Genomic DNA, 20,012 nt, shown 5'->3' on the forward strand with positions numbered 1-20,012 from the left:
TTTTTAAAAATAACCGTGAACTCACTGCTGTATATTGTATAATGGTAAGTAGTAGGTATCGACTAACGAGTAAATCTCGTATTCTCGTGATGGCAGAATAATGCTTGTATAAAATAAATACATATACTTGTATTTACTTTTGACCCCCAAAATTACCAACTACATGAGATTTTCTACCAGAAAGCTCACCTTAAGTTAAAAATTAAAATATTTTTATTGCTCCGAAATGTGACGAGACAAAAAAAAAATAAAACACATAATATTAATAGTCAATATTATAATAATATATTAATATCAATAATATAGGTATATACATGGCATATATATATTAAGTACCTTCAATTAATAATAGTATCCAAAATTAGTTCATAAAAATATTAAAAAAAATTATAATATTTGTAAATATTTTAATCGCTCTGTATACTTGAATTTACTCACTAGAGACAGCTTTATAGTTTATACACAATGATATCTCTAGTAGGGACATTTCTGTGTAAAACTAAGATTTACTAACCAATAGTTACGATATAGTACAAATAGCATATCTTGATTAATTACAACTTTCTAGCATTTTGAAATCTTTTTAAATATTATTTGCATATATTTTATTAAGCCCTGGCATACTAATCTCGGGTAGCGAACAACAAAAAACTAGTGATGTATATAAACTAATCAGGTCTTCGGGGATCATAAGCTTTATAAAGCTCAACAATCAATCTTTATTTTAATTTTTAACATACACACCTAATGAAGTGATAAAGACGAAGGATGATATTTGGTCTAAGAAAACTACAGAAGCGTTGAGAAGCCAAACACGATTTTAATTTTGGTTTATTGTTTATAATATGCATTATCATTAACCGTAATTTTGAATTAAAATTGCTGTATAATGCAACTGGAAATTAACTATATAAATTAGAAGTAATTAAAGTACCTAGTAAAACTAAGTAATAACTAATTAAGTTTTTGTTTCCTTTCACTTTTCTTCTGATTAAATTTTTCATGATTAAAATACAATTCTTATAAATGTAGTGCACTTATAAACATTAGACACATTGAGTTTTTGAGTGTACTCGTGAATAAATAGCGCGGACTCAATGATTGAAAAAGACCATTATTATTTATTGTACATAATAAATTTATTTTTAATGAAACAATTCCCTCTAATGGAGAGTTTTCATGTCTTGTAACCACGATTTAAGATGTATATTATCTAGGTATATCTTAAACCGTCCTTGTGACAAACATATTAAAAAAAATAATAAAAAAGAGGAATAAGAATATCAATATTATGAAGATTGGAACTTAGCCACATAGGAACCAGGAAGGTGGATCGTGGTTACGAACGATGAGTCGAGGAAGGAGGAAGCGTTGCGGAACATTGCGGTACAATCAGTACTCAGTAGTCGCCAGTCGGCACATTTTCATGTTATAGAATTCGGAAATCGGAATGCCAGAGAATCGTAACCTCAAAAAACAGCCAGAACAACAACAGCTGTAGCCGTTTGGTCGTGGAACAGAAAACGTAAAACACGTTTCCCGGTCGACCGGCTGACGAGTGTTTACGAACGGAAGAATCAGGAAAAACGAGTATGAACGAGTGTACGACTGGAAAACGCATTTGGCGAGCCGCGGGCCGGCGCTTTCCCACTTTCCCAGTCGCCGACGCGTTTGTTTTTTTCTCCAAGACAATCTTTGCGTGGCTACCACCGTGACGGTTTCACCAATTGGTCGGTCTATACCAAGGTCGGCATCTGTGGACCAATCGCATATCGCGTACTGTCAGCTAAATGAGTGAATTACTTGGAGGGAGTAGCACCGGTGTGCGGCGGTGACGGACAGCGCTGCATGCCGTGTCGAGCAAACGAACGAAAAGGGCACACACACACCGACCGGTCATATGCGTATATTGGACTGCTATTTACGCACACACACATATATGCCTCTTTACACGTACAATTTATATATATATATTGTGTAGTTTTTTTTTATTTTTTCTCCACTGCATTCCCACCCTATAAGGTCTCTGTCGCACGCATACCGCACACTGCTCTCTCTCTTTCCGTCTGCCGCTCGCGTTCGTACACCGTACACGCCACAATCATTTTCTTCGTATTCCTTGCGATGTCTCATCTCGTGTTGCGCGCTCACGTTTCGCGTCGTAACGTATCGTTTGCCGCTCTGCAAGTCGTTGCCGTCGAAGATTCCGCCGCCGAAAGATTGTGAAAAACGATACCATGGAATGGTAGTGTGGAACACCACTGTTACGGACCACCGCCGCCGCCGTCATCGCCTCCGCCACCGCCGCCACGATCACCAACGCGGCGACGACAATGGACAACAGTTCGACCCAGGTACATAGTTCTTTTGAATGCATTTATTTCACCGTACATATCGTGTACACCGTTGTGTGGACGTTTTGCCCCCCACACGAGTGTTAACATGTCCGGCTAGAACACGTGGTACCCCTCGACGTTGGCGGATTCATCAGCTATTGCTGTCACCGCCGCATGACTGTCGAGTAGGCAAAGCATGCGTTTAGTGTTCAAAAGTCCCCACGGTGCTTCTATCGCGGTCGACGCCGATCGTGATGGCCGTGGTGTAAGCCGTAATTGGTAATTTCATCAGAGAATTGCCTAGAACATATGGTCACCGGCGGGTTAAAGGTGATCGATGAATAATCTACTCTTGCTGGCCGGTACATTTCACGTAAATCGTTACGGAATTTATTTTATTTTTTGAGGTTATGACGTATTCGTTGCATTGGTAGTCAGAAAGAATCATTAGTATTTAGTATTGAAAGCTCCTTAAATCGGTTACTAAACTGCTTTTATTTCGAATCTTTGTGTATAGACTTCCACATCAATATATTATCCTACTGAATATCTAATTCTCTGATTTAACTCTTATTGACGCTTGTTGGATAGCAACTCGAGCTTCAAAATTGACAAGTATACTGTCTCACTATCCTCGAGTTCTACCTATACATTGTTTTCTTCTGATATTTAATATAACTTTTTAAATTCTAATATCAACTTGCCACAACTTTTATTGGCTATTGGCCATCAATTACATACCAATGGCTATTGTTCATAGTCATAAAAGTTAATTTTAACTGTAGGTATTTTATATGTACATGCATTAAAAATACTGTAATCTACTACTAGTAAATTTTGTATTATCCGTGTTTCAGACTTACGTTAATCTAATTTCATTATAATATTCAATTTTTAAACTATAAATATTCGGTAGAAATGTTTTTAAGGTTATGTTTTTATAAGTATGTTATAAATCATTGTAAAACTTGTTACAATGTCTGTTGTATGTATATAATTAGCCGATATATAATGATTACCAAAATTTATGGATATAGTTAAATCATTTTTATTTCATTTTTACTCAATATTATGCAATTAGTTTACGAAAATGTTGATAGCTAAAAGACTTCCTACATTTATCTATAATACTATAAAATATTCATCCACATTTGAGTCAGCATTTAGTAATAAAAATTTACTACAAGCGTTACAAAAGTGGTAAACTAAGCTATACTATTTCTTAGGTATCGTTTTGGTATTTGAGAAAGGTAGAAGATTTTCTGACAGTTGACCTTCACTAAATGTGTTAGGGTCAGAATAGCGAAAATTACATTTATTATTATTACATTTTTACTTATATTTGTTGTACAATTAATATAGGTACACTGTATATAAGCTATCTAATATTGTTAAAAATAATACTCATAAATATTGTAAAAATTATAACATTAGGTATACCTACATTTATAATTACTTCTAAGTATTTTTTAATTAAAAAACATACAGTAAAGCATTCCCGTCTTTATATATTTTCTATACTTAGATAGTAGCTTTTAAATCATAAATACCTGATTATTAAGTTGTTAACAATGAAACTGTGATTTCTAGTATAATAGGTATGTGGGTAAATACACCATAAACCAATTTTCTCATTTTAAATTTTTGAACTATTTAGAACAAAGCAAAAATTATTTAATTATGTTGGTACCTATCGATAATAAAAATAAAACAAATTATAATAATATTCCAGTTTTTGTCAGTTTGGTTTTGGTAGTATAGTTATAGAAATATTGGTCATCTCTATGAATATAAGTAAAAATGTGTGCTAGGTTATGTATTTAAATTCAAAGTTTTTTATTTTATCATCTTTAAACTTATTTCTACAAATGTATTTAATTTGTATTTATTTATGTAAATATTTATAAATATAAAAATAACCTATGCCCATCAGACTAAATAAGTTGAATGTTCTAAATGGTTATTAAACAAAATATTGAGTATTGGTATAATAGTTACATTTTATATAATCTATATTCAACTCTTCGTTTTAACCATCATTTTGTAGTTTTTTCATGAAATATTCATGTACTTATAAATATCAATCATGTTAATATTAATATGTTAATTTTAACTTTATGATTACAATATTTTCATTGAAAACTATATAAGTTGGAACAATACATACATTTTTTTTTCAGTTTATTTTCCATGTAATTAATTATAAAAACATATTTGTAAATTTATAATAACTGTATTATACCTATATTGTATTATATTCATTTATTCTTTCAACACTCACTATTTAAATTATAGGTATTATATAAAAAAAAAGTGTTATGAAAGATTCTTTGTATTATATTTTAAATATTATAATTAAATAGGTAAGTTAATATTATCCACGTTTGAGTCAGCTATTTGTAATTAAAATTTAACTATTCAGCGTTACAAATGTGGTATACTAATGATATCCAACTATGTATTATCGTTTTGATAATTTAATAATGGAAAAATTTTCTGACAGTTGATATTTCATTTATCATGATATATCATAATCATGAAAATAACATTAAACTTAGGTTATGTTAGCCAAATTTATATTTTTAAATATTCTATTAAACAATATTTACTAAATATTTTTTCCATGTTGCGTCTAATGTATTGTCACTAGATACTTTTAATTTAAAATATGTGATGTTTTTCTCCTTGGGTTAGATGCGGTGCATCAGTAAATTTCGTAGTATGTCCAAAAACCAATATTGTTAAGAAAAATTGTTTTTTTCTTCAACAGAAGATGAAATATTAATATTAATAATTTTAATTTAATTAAATGGGAAAATTTTTGATAGTGCTCCTTCAGAACTTATAAATAATCATTTAAAAGAAACACATTTCATCTTAGGGCAGAACAAAATTAGTTGACATTGCATCACGATGAAGATTTCTAGAAAATAATTTTAAAAACCTATGTCTGTACTAGATCAAGGTTAGGTTAGGATTAAAAAACATAACTTAAGGCGTCAAGATGCATGTATAGGAAACGGACCTTTAAGTAACCAAAATTTCTTAATTTAAATTTTTAAAAAGAAAAACATTGGATATGCAACATTATTTTTAATATTATTAATGTGAAACAAAAGTTCCTGTTAAGTATAAATCTACTATTTGTACAAGTTATTATCTTTTTAATGTGAAAATTTGGTTGTTTAACTTGAACTAAAGCCCAAATGTATTTTGTTCGCGTGTAATGGATTTTACTATGTTGTACATTTATAAGACTAACAATGTGATGTATCTTCTTGACAACAAATAAAATAAAATGAATTTAATATGCTCTAAATTGTTTAAATTTTGTTGTGCTCATTGCTCATAGTACCTATTTGAGTTAATTTGCATTCTAACTTCATTATTGACAATTTTTTTAATTGTTTAAATGTCTTAAAGTTAACCTGATAAATAGGCAAATCGATATCAGCTGTTAAAGAGTATTATTGGTTAGGTTAGGTGAATTCACTGTACACAAATAGTCATAGATATGTGTTGTGTCTATAACATTTTACTGAAATAGCAAAACACGTGGTTTAATTGTTTTGATTTCTATTACTATTATTATTATTATTATTATTATTGTTTATTTACAAAATAAATTAAAATTTAATGTAGAAGAATAATTAAGCTACCTAACTAGTTTATATGTGTAAAAGTGTCAATTTTTGACAATTGTGTTTTTAAATTTATTTATGTTTTACAATTTTCTAGTACATATTTTAATTTGTTGTAACATTTATTTGGTAAGGATTAACCTCGGGATTAATTTACATTTTTAATACATATTTATTCATTTTGATATTATCAATATGCAAGAAATTCTAAACATTTAAGATATAAAAATATTTGAAGTGGTTTGCTAGTTAATTTTATTACAAATTCTAGTATGATTTCAGAAGTTTAATCTATTAACCAAAGGGGGTATTTGGTATAATTAGCTAAATATATGTCTTATTTTTGTAGAATAGCTATGATTGAATTCCTATGCTAATTTTTTTTCTGTATTTCTAGGAGTTTGAGTTCCTCGATTTCACAGACATCAATGACATGGAACGTGGTCGATTGCTGCATATGCTGTATTCTGCTCGGAACGAGTCATGGGTGTCTGGAGAAGATGGATTCAAACATCCTGATTTTCCATGGACTTTTCGCGGTACTCAACCTCAGGCACTTCCTCCGCCAGGTTTAATGAATGAAGTAGGCAACATTACACATATTTCTGATTGGAATACAGCAGCAGATGAATATGGTATGTTAACTATATTTTCTTACTTTTTTTTCATTTTATTAACTTGAAATACAGTGTTTGAAAACGCTTAATAATAGACTGTGGTTACTCTACAGTTAATGGTGATGCAGAGCCTGAGAATCCTGTTATGATAAATGGTGGAAATTTTGTTCCTGGCCCTCCTCCGCCAGTTTATCAAATGGTGCCAAATCCTCCAGTATATATGGGTAGTGTACCTCCGCCAGTACATGGATATGTACCATCTCAAATGTCGCCATATCAGCAACCAATGTACCCCGGACCAGAACCCCCTATGGACCCAAATCTTAGGAGGCCAAATATTTCCAGGAATCCGAAAGGTATTCCTCCTCTGCCAAATGTGAAACGGAATAATGATATAGCCTATCGACATCCAGACAATATGGAAATGGCCAATTACCAAACACCACCAACATATATTGCTGTCCCTCCTCCACATTATTATTATTCACCTCAAAATAGTCCATTATACCTGCCACCTCATCATGGACATCCAACATATCCTATGTATACTCATCCACATCCTACTTTATACAATCCATACCAACAGCCAGGTCCTCCTATGTACCATTCACCACCAGCTGGTCAAGTACCACAACAACCTCTTTTAGTCGAATCATGCAAACCTAATGTTAATCAAATTCCACCAGTGCATAATATTTATCCTCAAGTACCAGAAAATGTTAATGAGTCTCCAGTTGACCCAGAATTAATATCAATACCTCAAGATAAAGAAGAAGAGTTACAAGTACAACCAGACCATGTGGAAGTTATTGAAATCATACCTGAAGAAACAAAAGATGAACGATTAGTTATTGTAAGTGAAGTGCCTACTGCTGTAGAGTCAATTCCACCGATTGAGTCTTGTGAAAAAATTAAAGAATCCCCTTCTATTAAAACAAAAAAAAAGAAGGAACCTGCCCCTAATATTCCTTCAGATGTGATACAAGAAATCCAAAAGCCTGAGAAAGAAGAAACTAAAACTGAAGATGTTACTCCTATTGTAGAATTTAAAGAAGAAACTCCTTTAAGTCAAGAACAGGCTTCTTTACCTTCTAACCCTCCTGTTTTACCTGAAGTTCAAGACACTGAACCTGTAAAACCTGTTGCAAAAACATGGGCAGGACTATTTACTGGATGTACTAGTACGAGTAGTGATAAAGTTTTTACATTACATGGTAGTAGCCAACCAACTACCAATACAAATACAGAATCTATAATTATGCCATCAAGAATTGTACCTGATAATACAATTCGGACTTCGGTATTTATTACCAATAACAACCAAAAACAAACATTACCAGTTAAACCTAGACCATCAAGCAACAGCTCCATTTCTAATATTGATGATAATACATTGCATTTACAAAGATTAGGTGGTAAGTTACTTTTTTGTTGTATTTATACTATATATTAATATAAAGATCATTTTATTTATTGATTTTTGTTTAGAATTCCTTTCGGTTTATAATTTGGATCATAAAACTGCTCATCTACAACCTAGGGGTCTAACTAATCGTAACACTCGTTGTTATATAAATGCCACACTACAGGCTTTGTTAACATGCCCTCCTTTTTTCAACCTCATGAGAAGTGTGCAATTTAAACTCAAAAATAGGAACAATCGAGGACAACAAAAAACCCAAACTCCAATATTAGAAAGCATGTATGTGGTACATAATATTATAATAAATACTTTTCAAAATAAAAAATAATTACTTAATTTTGAATATCAGGGTTCAATTTATTGGAGAATTTCAACAATTAAGCATTAAAAATGGTAGGACTACACAACAGCAACGTCAAGCTACATCAGTTGCTACTCAAGAAATGCCTGATACTGGTCCAGCCTTTGAACCTAGTTATGTTTATAAGATATTACCAGCTTTTGAAGAAGGCCGCCAAGAAGATGCAGAAGAATTTATGAGTTATCTTCTTAATGGAATTAATGATGAAATGATTGAAGTAAGCTAGATATTTTTACCTACCTATACATTTGTTAATAAAAATACTATTTTCAGCTAATTAAAATGAGTAAATCTAACATAAGCAATGGTGAGACTCAAGCTGAAGTTGATAATATTGATAATAACAACGAATGGAAGGTTAGTACTGTAATTTTCTTCATAAATAATAGTGTGCATTTTTACATATTTATATTTATGTACATTTACATTTTAAGGAAGTTAATGGTAAGCATAAAATGGTAACCAGGAGAACAGTTATGGAAAAAACTCCGTTGTCTGAGATATTCCGTGGACAGCTACGTACTCGTACGGTAAAAAATAGTGAAAATGAACCGACTGAAAACATTGAACCTTTCTTCACACTTAAACTCGACATTGAGGTATAGTATTGTGAAATTAATAAATAATTATTATAACTACAACTTATACATTATATTTTAACTGTAGAAAGCAAAATCTGTTAGAGAAGCTTTAGACATGCTAGTCAATAAAGACACGCTTGAAGGATTAACTTGTCCAAAAACCAATCGTGAGGTAGATGCGTACCAGCAAGTTACTATTGATGAACTACCTTATGTCTTGTTATTGCATCTTAAATGTTTTGAATACAAGCAACAAAAACTGACTAAAATTGTGAAAAACGTCGAGTTCTCAGTTGATCTTAAAATTGAACCTAGTAAGTGCTAATTTTTTGTTAATTAAGAATATTCCATTTTTCTATTTGCTTCAGATCTGAATGTATTTCATACGATTTGTTTTTGAAATTTGGGTACATAAATTTGACTCTTTAGAGTAGCATTTGGATAACTTATATTCAAGGGCTTAGTTTAGTGTCATACAAATAATATAATAATAATATAATATGAAGTATGTATATTTCCACTTTTAGTCTATTTTTAGTTAAATATTGATACTTAACTTGTGTGCAAAAGTGGTAAATTAAAACTATTTTCTGACAGTTGATCTATGCTAAACAACAATATTATATGGTCAGAATAACGAAAATTACAAAATCTTTCACAAATTTTAATATACTTTATAATTAAAAATAAAAATCTATGGATTATGATTAGTGTTTATATCTTCATGTAATGTTTAATCATTATAGTGATGTTGAATTTAAATTGTTTTTTTTTCTTGCAGGGCTCATATCAAAAAATTCCAAGATCAACATGAAGACGAGGCAGTATAAGCTCTTTGCAGGTAAACATTCTTTTAATGTAGCTTTGCACAACCACTTAGCCCCGTTTTATTTAAGCCGGCCTATATAACTACATTTTGTTGTATGGGTGTGCTAAGAGCGGGCATATTATCTTCAGTTTGTGTGTATGGAATTTTTCTACTTGTGAATTTTTCTAAAGTAATAGCTGAAACAGTGATCAATATACATTAATATATTAGAAATCTAGCCAGATTATTTATTTAACCCCGTTTTATTTAAGCCGGCTCATATAACTACATTTTGTTGTATGGGTGTGCTAAGAGCGGGCATATTATCTTCAGTTTGTGTGTATGGAACTTTTCTACTTATGAATTTTTCTAAAGAAAAAGCTGAAACAGTGACCATTATACATTTATTTGTTAGATTTCCAGCCAAATTATTTATTTAACCCCGTTTTATTTAAGCCGGCTCATATAACTATATTTTGTTATAAGGGTGTGCTAAGAACGGGCATATTATCTTCAGTTTGTGTGTATGGAACTTTTCTACTTATGAATTTTTCTAAAGAAAAAGCTGAAACAACAGTGGCCATTATACATTTATTTGTTAGATTTCCAGCCAAATTATTTTTTTAACCCCGTTTTATTTAAGCCGGCTCATATAACTATATTTTGTTATAAGGGTGTGCTAAGAGCGGGCATATTATCTTCAGTTTGTGTGTATGGAATTTTTCTACTAGTGAATTTTTCTAAAGAAATAACTGAAACAATAGTGATTTTAATGCGTAAATGCTGTATATTAGATTCTTAACTAAATTCTAAGAACTAAAGCCTTGTTAGTTTGTTTTTATGGAATTTTCCTGAAATTTTTATTTTTATTTTAATCTTTTATTATGATAACTAACTAAACTGTTTTCCCCCATTTTATATAAATGTTTGTTAAATGATGTTTTTTGGAATGGGTGGGTGAAGAAATTTTTAGCTTCTTGTATGGAAATATTTTATAATAAAACCTTGCTATATTTTACGTATTTCTTTTATTAAATTACCATATATTTTTATTCGTTTTTGCAGTTGTTTATCATGATGGTAAAGAAGCAAACAAAGGTCATTACTTTGCTGATGTGTTCTATGTGGCACTCGGTAGATGGTTACGGTTTGATGATGCGTCTGTACGTTTTGTCACTGACAAAGAAGTTTGTCAACCAAAACCTCCATGTATGCCGTATTTGCTGTACTACAGAAGAAATGACACAATAGCTGCACTCTCAGCATTTGATAATAAAGGCAGATAGTTCGTTATTTTTACAGACATTTTGGTATGTATTTTGCCACGCTTGGGCCACATGTGCGAATTGCAAGAATATTTTTTAAATATATATAATTTTTTTTTATAACTATAATTTATGTTAATTTATTATTTTTTAGATGTATAGTTATCAAAATGAAACCCCTTAGTGAGATACATAATATTTCTTATGGATAGATATTTATACTTAGTTGGCCTTCATGGACATTGGGGGTTTTTTTCTTTTTTTCTCTATGTTGAATCATATTAACACAGGGTTACTTTAAACAAAAATGTTTATTATTATTATTATTATTATTATTATTATTTATTAAAATATAAATAACAATAATAATAGTTGTATTGTCTGATGACAATTTTGTTAGTTTTTCTCTTAAAAAATACTGTCATTTTTTTTTTTTTTTTAAGGCGTATTTAAAACGTGACAATGTGTTAATGGTTAAGTGAAGTATAGTTGTTTTTGCCTATTTGTGCAAGGCGTTTGTAACATATTATAAATATAAATGATACGAGACTAAAATTACTATTTTTTATTAACTCAATTATTTGTTAATATAAATAAATTTTTTAATTACATATATTTTTTCTTTGTAAAGTATTAAATTATGTTTGTGTATATAAATAATTAATTGTAATGTAAAGTTTCTTAGAGATTATTGAGTCATGGTTGATTTTTTTAATAATTAAAGAGAAATTAATGTGTATAATGAAAATATCTAAGTGAATACTGAAACCCAATGGAAATGTTGAATATATTTTTCAAAAATCATTGGCCTATTTTATATACAACATATATTATAAATAATATGTGTGTGTGTGTGTGTCTGTATATTTATACATCATTTCTTTTATTTTTTATTCATATGCTTCTAAAACCATTTTTAATAGTTCAAATTGTTTTATTTGCTTATTACTATCATGTTGTTTATATATATTATTTTTGGAAACTGATGTTTTGAATTTACAAAAATAGGATTGTAATGATCTACTCATTTATATATTTTTTTCTCTTGATTACAGTTGTAAACTATTTAATGGGTTTAATTTATGTTTCTTTTTTATTATTATTATTATTATTATTATATTATACTTTGTAATTACACACAAACTCAATGGTCATCTGTAAAATAAATATAAGTGTCTTAAAATTATGTAAACTGGGACTATTGAGGGGAATAAGAACTAACCAAACATGTCTCATTAAATTATATAATTTATACTTTATTTAGTCACGACTGCAACTTTTATAACAAATTGTAAGCATAATATTAAATATATGCTTTATAAATTATTATGTTAACATTTCAACTGTTTTGATTATTTTTTATTACAAATTCTACTTTTTCTTGTAGAAGTTTACCAAGTTCAAATTACATTTAAATATCAAAACATTCAAAACTCATTAAGGTCAACAACAAAATTTCATTGTAAATGTAGTTAATTGTCGGTCTTGGTAAACTTCTGTATCATTTTTTTACTGAACATTGTGTCTTCTTTGTTTTTTGTTTTATGCAAACTGTTGTTGAATACCAGGTATGTAGATCCGTCATCTGCAAATTGTATCATCTATGTTATACATCTTCCTGCATAATCCACACTGTACATCATATAAATTATTGATTTTATATGTATTATGGTTTGGAACTGGTATTTGGTTATTTTGAATCTGGCCTGAGTGTAAAATATATTGACAATATTTATACTTAACTAGTTAATATATAATAAGATACAAAAACAATATAATATATATATTATATTCACGATTAAAGATAGTATATTAGTATGATACTAAATATACTTTCTTTAATTAGCTACGATTTATTTATTAGAACTATCAAATACTAAGTTTTAACCGTCAGTTGTATTCTCTCAGTGGAATATCTTCCTTTATAGCCTTAAATGTATGTACACTTGTCTACCAATTAAACCTTTAATAAAATTATATTTAGTTAATTGTTATCTACTACTATACTTTTAGGTATTAGACTTTTATTTGGAAAAATTTATTCGTGACTTTAATTCTCTAGCATTTTGTAAGGAGTGAATTTTAAAGACTTCTGATCCTCATGTTTTGTCTTACGATTAGGTCATTATAATGCTATCTAAAGATATTTCATCTATAAAATAATAACAAAACATTCATTTTTAAAGTTATTTATCAATGTAAAAACTGTAATTATATGAAATTATCATCCCATATTATAACACATTGCAGCAGACGCAGAACCAAGTGGCGACAACCGTCTCTAGAGACCAGTGAATTCTAGTATATCTGTTTCCGGCAACAAAATAAATAATAAACCTAGCTTTGAATAACATATTTTATTTATTTATTTTAAAACTGCTGGCTATAGAACTCCGTTTTAACGTTCAATACTTTGTTATACACTATACCTACAGCTGTACTTTAATCAGACTGGCTAAAATTGTATCCATGATTCTCTCTCCCTCGTATTTATTTTCTGGATTCGCGCTTGCATTGCGATGATAAAAGTAATGACATTTCACACAGTAAACGATAAAAATGTTGGTATTTAATACAATTATCTATTTATCCGATTCTAAAAGATATAATTATATACTGACTTTAGTTTGGCTTTTAGTATGTCCAGTAAATCTTCTTGTTAATCTTTAATCCATTCTCCAATATCATTAGGTGATAAATTTAACAACATTGACGTATCCGTTGGTTCCAAACACGAGGTCACAATCCGCAAAAGGGTACTTCATTTTCTATATGTAATAGTTTATAATATTAACTATATCTAGCATAATAGCTTAAGGTTAAAATATAGACGTATAATTTAATAGGGATAAGTGAAATAATTAAATCCAAAAATTACGCTACATCGGTAAGTATATTTAAAAAAAATTGTGGATGGTTATTTAAGGTGCGACATTTCTATTCCTTACGATTTACACTGATAAGAGTGGGAAAATATTTCAAAATTCCAAATGTACTTAAACATTCTAATTAAGAAGCTTACATAATATTTTGAGAGATACCCTTCTCATAAGCTAATTATTATTAAAACGAGCAAAGGAAGTATTAATTTTAAAATTATCTCTTTTTTGCGTATATCTAAAAACATTTTATAGTATAAGAAATACTTACAAAACTTTCAAATTTAATACCATTTTTCTGTTTGAAAAATGATCCAGTTTGTACTTTTGGGGGATCAAAATTTAAGTTTCCAAATTCCTATTACAGTCGATTCCGCTTTATTAGGACACGGTTGCGTGTTATTTTGTCCCAATAAAGCGGTTGTTCCAATTTGAAATTTAAAAAACAAAGATATAAATCTATTGGAAAAACTAATTTTTATATTTTTATTATTACAATGATATACCTTAAATACCTATTTATCAAAATACACGCATATAAAAAATAACATTTAAGGCTAGGATCATCACACTGCGTTTTGGGTGCTAGTTTGGTATGCGCTCTACATCTGGTGAGTGGTGATATACCGTCTTGTACAAAACCTACGATTGTGAGAAACCTATAACATAAAAATAACGGCATAAAATACAATTTCGGGCTCCTGTATTAAATGTTTGTCCGGGTCTTTGCCCTTTATTAAATTTCCAAAAATACAATTTACCATCTATTTATAACATTTTTTTTTTTTTTAATTATACCAATTCAAATTCAATATTCATTGTTAACATCTGTTGGGTCAGCTAGTAAATTATAAAAAATCAAGATTCGTAAACATTTCAAAATTAATAATGACTTTTCTATTTTGTTATTACAATATTATCTCAATTAAAAAACAAGTATATTTTAATTTATATTGAATATTTTTCTTTTTAAGTTAAAATTATATTTTGCAGGTTTTGAGCTCAGCGTAATCAATGACTATAATTATATATATTTCACAAAATGTTATTTTACAATATTATTTAATATAAAATAAGTATTTCTACAAAAATTTCAAAAATTAAAAATAAATTTCAATGAGCCGACAAGGTAGCCGGACCCCTGTACTCGAGGTCCATCAGACCCCCCCCCCAAGTCGAGGCCCTGCCAGTCGGTAGCACACTCCTTGCTTCTTCTGTTTGATCTATTACCACCATCACCAAATTCCCGTACCAAACGTAGATCGAGAGTGAAGAACGGCAAAATTTGTAGAGCGCATACCGAATCGACATCGCGTTTTGTCGGTGCGACCGCAACATGCTGCGGTCGCGTCCCGACGGCTTTATACGGTTCTGCAAATCGATCTAGTCTGGCTCTGTCGCTCTGATAACGCGTTTTATTATCTAAACCTATTTTATTTTAATGTGTTGCGGTTCGGCTCCGGATGGTCGGGAACCGACAAAACGCATAGTGTAATCCTAACCTATTATCGGTTGGTACACCCATCAGATTTGAACATACGATAAGATAAAATGTTAATAAAATTAAATCTAATAATCGATTACGCATTTACGCGAGTCGGTCGCGATTGTCGGACTATTGATCTATTAATATACTCGATGAAAATGTCCCAATTATCCGGATTTGCGGCCCGAATAAGCGGTGAACATTTACCCTACAAGTATACGTTTGTGTTCGTGATTGAAAAATTGTCCTTATTTAACCGGTGTCTATTTGGAGACTTGGCTTTTTACACGTTTGCATTAGATCTATTTCATCTATTCCTAACTTCGTGCTAGTGATTAAGCCGATTAAGACTCTCTACAGAAAATTATGTTAATAATTAAATAATCTAAATTGGTGTCAATATATCACTATTATAGTATTATGTATATAATTATAACGATAATAATACATATTATATACCTAAGATTTTTGCTTATATCAGACACTTCATTATACAAGTTGACATGGATTACTTTATAATTATAAAATATTATAAAACAAAAATGAAGGTTTTTTAAATCTAGTTAAGATCATACATCGTAATAATACGCTATTACGGAAAAATATAAATTAATTAATAATCTACATAATTATTTATTTTTTTTATTAGTTAATTTTTAGGGGATTGGACCTGGACGTGAGTAAAGAGCGACAATTATAAAATAATCCTGTATTATATTATTAGACTCAAGAAGTTCTGTAAATTACAGGTACTTATACTCTAATTCTGCAAATCGAAAAGTTTCGGTACGTCTAAGGCTACTCTTTTAAAAACATAATTTACGTTTATAATTCTTAATTTTTATAATAAATATTCATCAATATAATAATAAAATCAATAACTTGTGGTGAATAATTATTGAGAACAATAAATGAATGTTTAATGATTTATTGCAGTAAAGTTACCTTGGAAATAATATAGGTAAGTACTTGTAATTATAGAAAATTCTGAAATTTATATATTCATTATTATTGTTTCATTGTTTGTGTCTAGGTCAGGGACGTACACAGTGGGGTGTTTTGAGTGTTCAAACACCCCCCGAAATATTTGATTTTTGTAATAAAAATGTAATACTAACAAATTAAAATAATTTATATAATTTGAATAAGAAAAAAATACTTAAACAGGATTTATAAACAAAATAAAATTATACTTATTGTGCATTGACGTGATGGAAACAAAAGAATTAAAAAAAAAATTTAACTGATAACTGATTTTCAAAAACATCCCCCAAAATTTTTTTTTGCGTACGTCACTACTGGTCTAGGTAAATAATATATTAATATATATTCTTCAGACAGCCAAAACTTGATTTAACGTGCAGTCGCATGTATACTTGTATATAACATGTGCAGTACTGCTGTTCATAATAATTAATATGATTAGAATAATGTCTAGGAGCTGATGACGTATCAATTTTCCGAAATTATTAGAAATTATGACTAAAATATTAATAATAAATAAATATTTATCTATGAATATCAAGAGATCAAAAGAATAAAAAACAGTTTAACAAAAACCATAGTCATTAGTTCATTACTCATTAGTCATTAGTCATTACCGTTGCGTTATGCCGCCAAATACTACATTTTGATAATATACCTAATTGCTATTAATTAATTATTATCATAGTTATTATTTATATTTTATATTGGTTTTTATTACTTATGAGTTATGATAGTATTTGTTATGTATGATATTACTATATGTATATAATATACGTAAGCCAGTAAGCGAAAATTTTTTTTTCACTTCCATAAAACAAACACGATGTGCAGTATGAACGCTGGGCGTATTCATTTTCGACCAAAAACGTACCCTTCACTCTTAGGCCAAAACAAAAAGTTTGATAATAACAATAATAGGTATTATTATTTATTACAACACTATTAATACTTTAAGTCTTTATGTACGACACGTCGACACATAAAATTATTTAAAATATAAACTCACCTATAAAATGTGTTCCATAATAACAATATAATATATACAAATAATATTATATCATTTTTGTCAATAATTATTTAATAAAAATTTGAAAAACATTAGTTGTATAAAATGTAGAATAAAATATAGATTATTATGATATTAACTTAAATAAAGTAATATATTTTATTTAAACAATAAAAAAAAAAAAATCATGCTCCGAGTTACAGTAGAACTTAGTACTAACTCGGATTAAGACCTTCAGGGGCCCAGGAACTAATACATGATGGTTGTGACTTGTGGGCCCCCATCAATGAAAACAATTATTTAAAATTATAAAAGTATATAATAAAACAAATTTAACATTTTTATTTAAGTATGATAAATATTAATGAAGATAAAAAACATATTTTTTTTATTAAACTACATATTTACAAAGAAAATGAAATATTTTTTATGTAAAAGTTTTTTTTCTAGCTTTTTAACGGGCCCAATCGTCCGTTAGTTCAAACAAGAAAATAATAAAAATATTTTTGTAGGTAGGTACTATAAAATGTACTTAAAAAGTTAAAAATATTTTAAGACAACGACACTATGGGCCCTTTACGTAGGCCCCGGGGACGTGCCCTCCCCTCCTTAATCCGGGCTTGACTTAATAGGTATATATTATTGTTCGAAATTCGTTAAGATGTTCAAGAGTACTTTTTAGGAAATTGTATATGTTTATAAATAGGTACCTATATCATATATGTTTTGCTCGCGTAATAATTTCAGCTCTGCGTGACTGTTTATGTTAGTATGCTTTTTCTATGGAGGCTCATTATTTCTTTTATTATTTATGGGGTATTTGGAATAAGTAGGTAATTTTGATTTTGTTGGGTGATATATTGATAGCTGGTGTTGGCCGTTGGGTTATTACTTTTTTGTTAGGCTGGAGCTATACACGACGAATTTCGTTGTCGTCGAAAACCTTTATGTTTAAACCATGCAGGCTATACGATTTCGCTGCGAATTAAATCGCCGCGATATTCGTTGGGGGGCGACGATTTTTTTTCAAAATCGCACAATCCATAAAACCGCGTGACGGAATTCGTTGCGTATAGCCGGACAGAACGATATTCGCTGCGAAATCCGCTCAACGAATTTCGCAGCGAATATCGCCGTGTATAACCCCAGTCTTAAGAGGACACCACACTCGCGTGCGTGTTCAGTGTTGTCTCCGTCTTACATATTTTATACATGTAACATGGCAAATTTTCGTTCAGCGAAATTAATTTTATGCCGTTAGCTTTAAAAATAGAGTAAATCGATCTACTATCAAACTTTAAGGTACCTAATAATATTATCTATAGGGCATCTCATACCCTTTTATGGATGTTTTAATTTTTAAGTGAGTTATAGGTAAAATATTTAAACTCCAAAATGCTCACTTAAAAATTAAAATATCAATAAATGCCTATAAGATGTCTTAACAGTTTAAAATTGATTTCGCTGAACGAAAATTTGCAGTATGTTGTACGAATCATGTATGTAAGACGGAAACAACACATGTGGCAGTGGCGTAACTAAAATACTTGGGCTCCCCCGCAAAAATAAAAATGTTAAGAATGGGCCCCTAACATATTGTTATATCAAAGAATTCAAATACCTATAACCCTATAACCAAAGGCCCCAAATTACCATGGGCCCCCCCGCAACGCGGGGTCTGCTGGCCCTCAGTTACGCCACTGACATGTGGATAACCTGGATATAGTCTAGTGGTGTATAGAAATATCAACTGTATTCCTAGTTAGACTACCCCTAGTTGTGTATAATAATAGTTTTAATAATCAAAATGTTTTGATTAAATCTTCGTTTTATGTGAGACGACCCGCTGTGAATCTGGAATCAAATGTGATGACTGATATTGCTTTGTTTTTTTTTTGATTATTATTAATTAATTATAATTTATTACTATAAGTCTATAAATAGTTGAGGAAATTGTTCTGTGATATCGTTAATATCCGTGTCGGTGGACTCGGTGGAGGATTTGTGATTAAATAACTAATATAGATTGCAAAATATAATATATAGTATATCATTATTTGTTAATTTAATTCAATCACTTCTATATTTAAAGTTATAGCTAAATAATTGGCTGCTTGGAGAAGTTATTTTAACATATTATCGGCCTTTCATCACTAGCACTTACACTATCTAATCTGATATTACAATAACTATCATAATTATTATCAGGTAAGTTTGTTATGGCGTTTTTAAAATTGGTTTCTGGCCTTCTGGGACGCATAAGAATGACTTAGGTCTTAGACCATTGACGATAGCACCTTAATCTTATAATCTACCCATACCTACCAATTATTTATAAATATTCCGTCAACAATGACGTTCAGTGCTGGCGATAGGTTTTTCGCAGCCTTTATAAAATTCATAAATTTTTATTTATTAACAATACCGCCACTAAAATTCTAAAAAAATTAACGCATCGTGCGGTCTCACATGCCTTTCCCACCTGCACAGATGTCGCTCGTAGTTATTTAGTCAGCATAAGCTGTGCAGGACACTTATGATCAATAATAACACTAAATCGGATTAACTTACTTCGAAGAGGATCAGGAGTAAATTGTATGTTGAAAAACGGGAAAATTTTGT

General features: G+C 29.8%; 1 protein-coding gene across 3 annotated transcripts; it reads left to right on the plus strand.

The window, feature by feature from the left end:
* The first annotated feature begins 1,864 nt into the window (after positions 1 to 1,864).
* Positions 1,865 to 12,369, plus strand: LOC114121873 (ubiquitin carboxyl-terminal hydrolase 10). Of its 3 annotated transcripts, XM_027984359.2 has the most exons (11): positions 1,865 to 2,354; positions 6,375 to 6,612; positions 6,690 to 8,009; positions 8,083 to 8,296; positions 8,367 to 8,595; positions 8,652 to 8,735; positions 8,813 to 8,977; positions 9,045 to 9,273; positions 9,741 to 9,800; positions 10,833 to 11,077; positions 11,187 to 12,369. In XM_027984359.2, the coding sequence occupies exons 1-10, from the start codon at positions 2,334 to 2,336 to the stop codon at positions 11,051 to 11,053; spliced, it is 2,781 nt and encodes a 926-aa protein (XP_027840160.2). In that variant the 5' UTR covers positions 1,865 to 2,333; the 3' UTR covers positions 11,054 to 11,077; positions 11,187 to 12,369. The 3 variants fall into 3 exon arrangements, with proteins under 3 accessions (XP_027840160.2, XP_027840159.2, XP_027840161.2); XM_027984358.2 differs by having other exon boundaries at positions 1,866 to 2,354; positions 10,833 to 12,369; XM_027984360.2 differs by having other exon boundaries at positions 1,867 to 2,354; positions 6,708 to 8,009; positions 10,833 to 12,369.
* The last annotated feature ends 7,643 nt before the right edge of the window (positions 12,370 to 20,012 follow it).

This window comes from Aphis gossypii, chromosome 2, assembly GCF_020184175.1.
Source record: "Aphis gossypii isolate Hap1 chromosome 2, ASM2018417v2, whole genome shotgun sequence".
In the NCBI taxonomy this organism is placed as follows: Eukaryota; Metazoa; Arthropoda; class Insecta; order Hemiptera; family Aphididae; genus Aphis; species Aphis gossypii.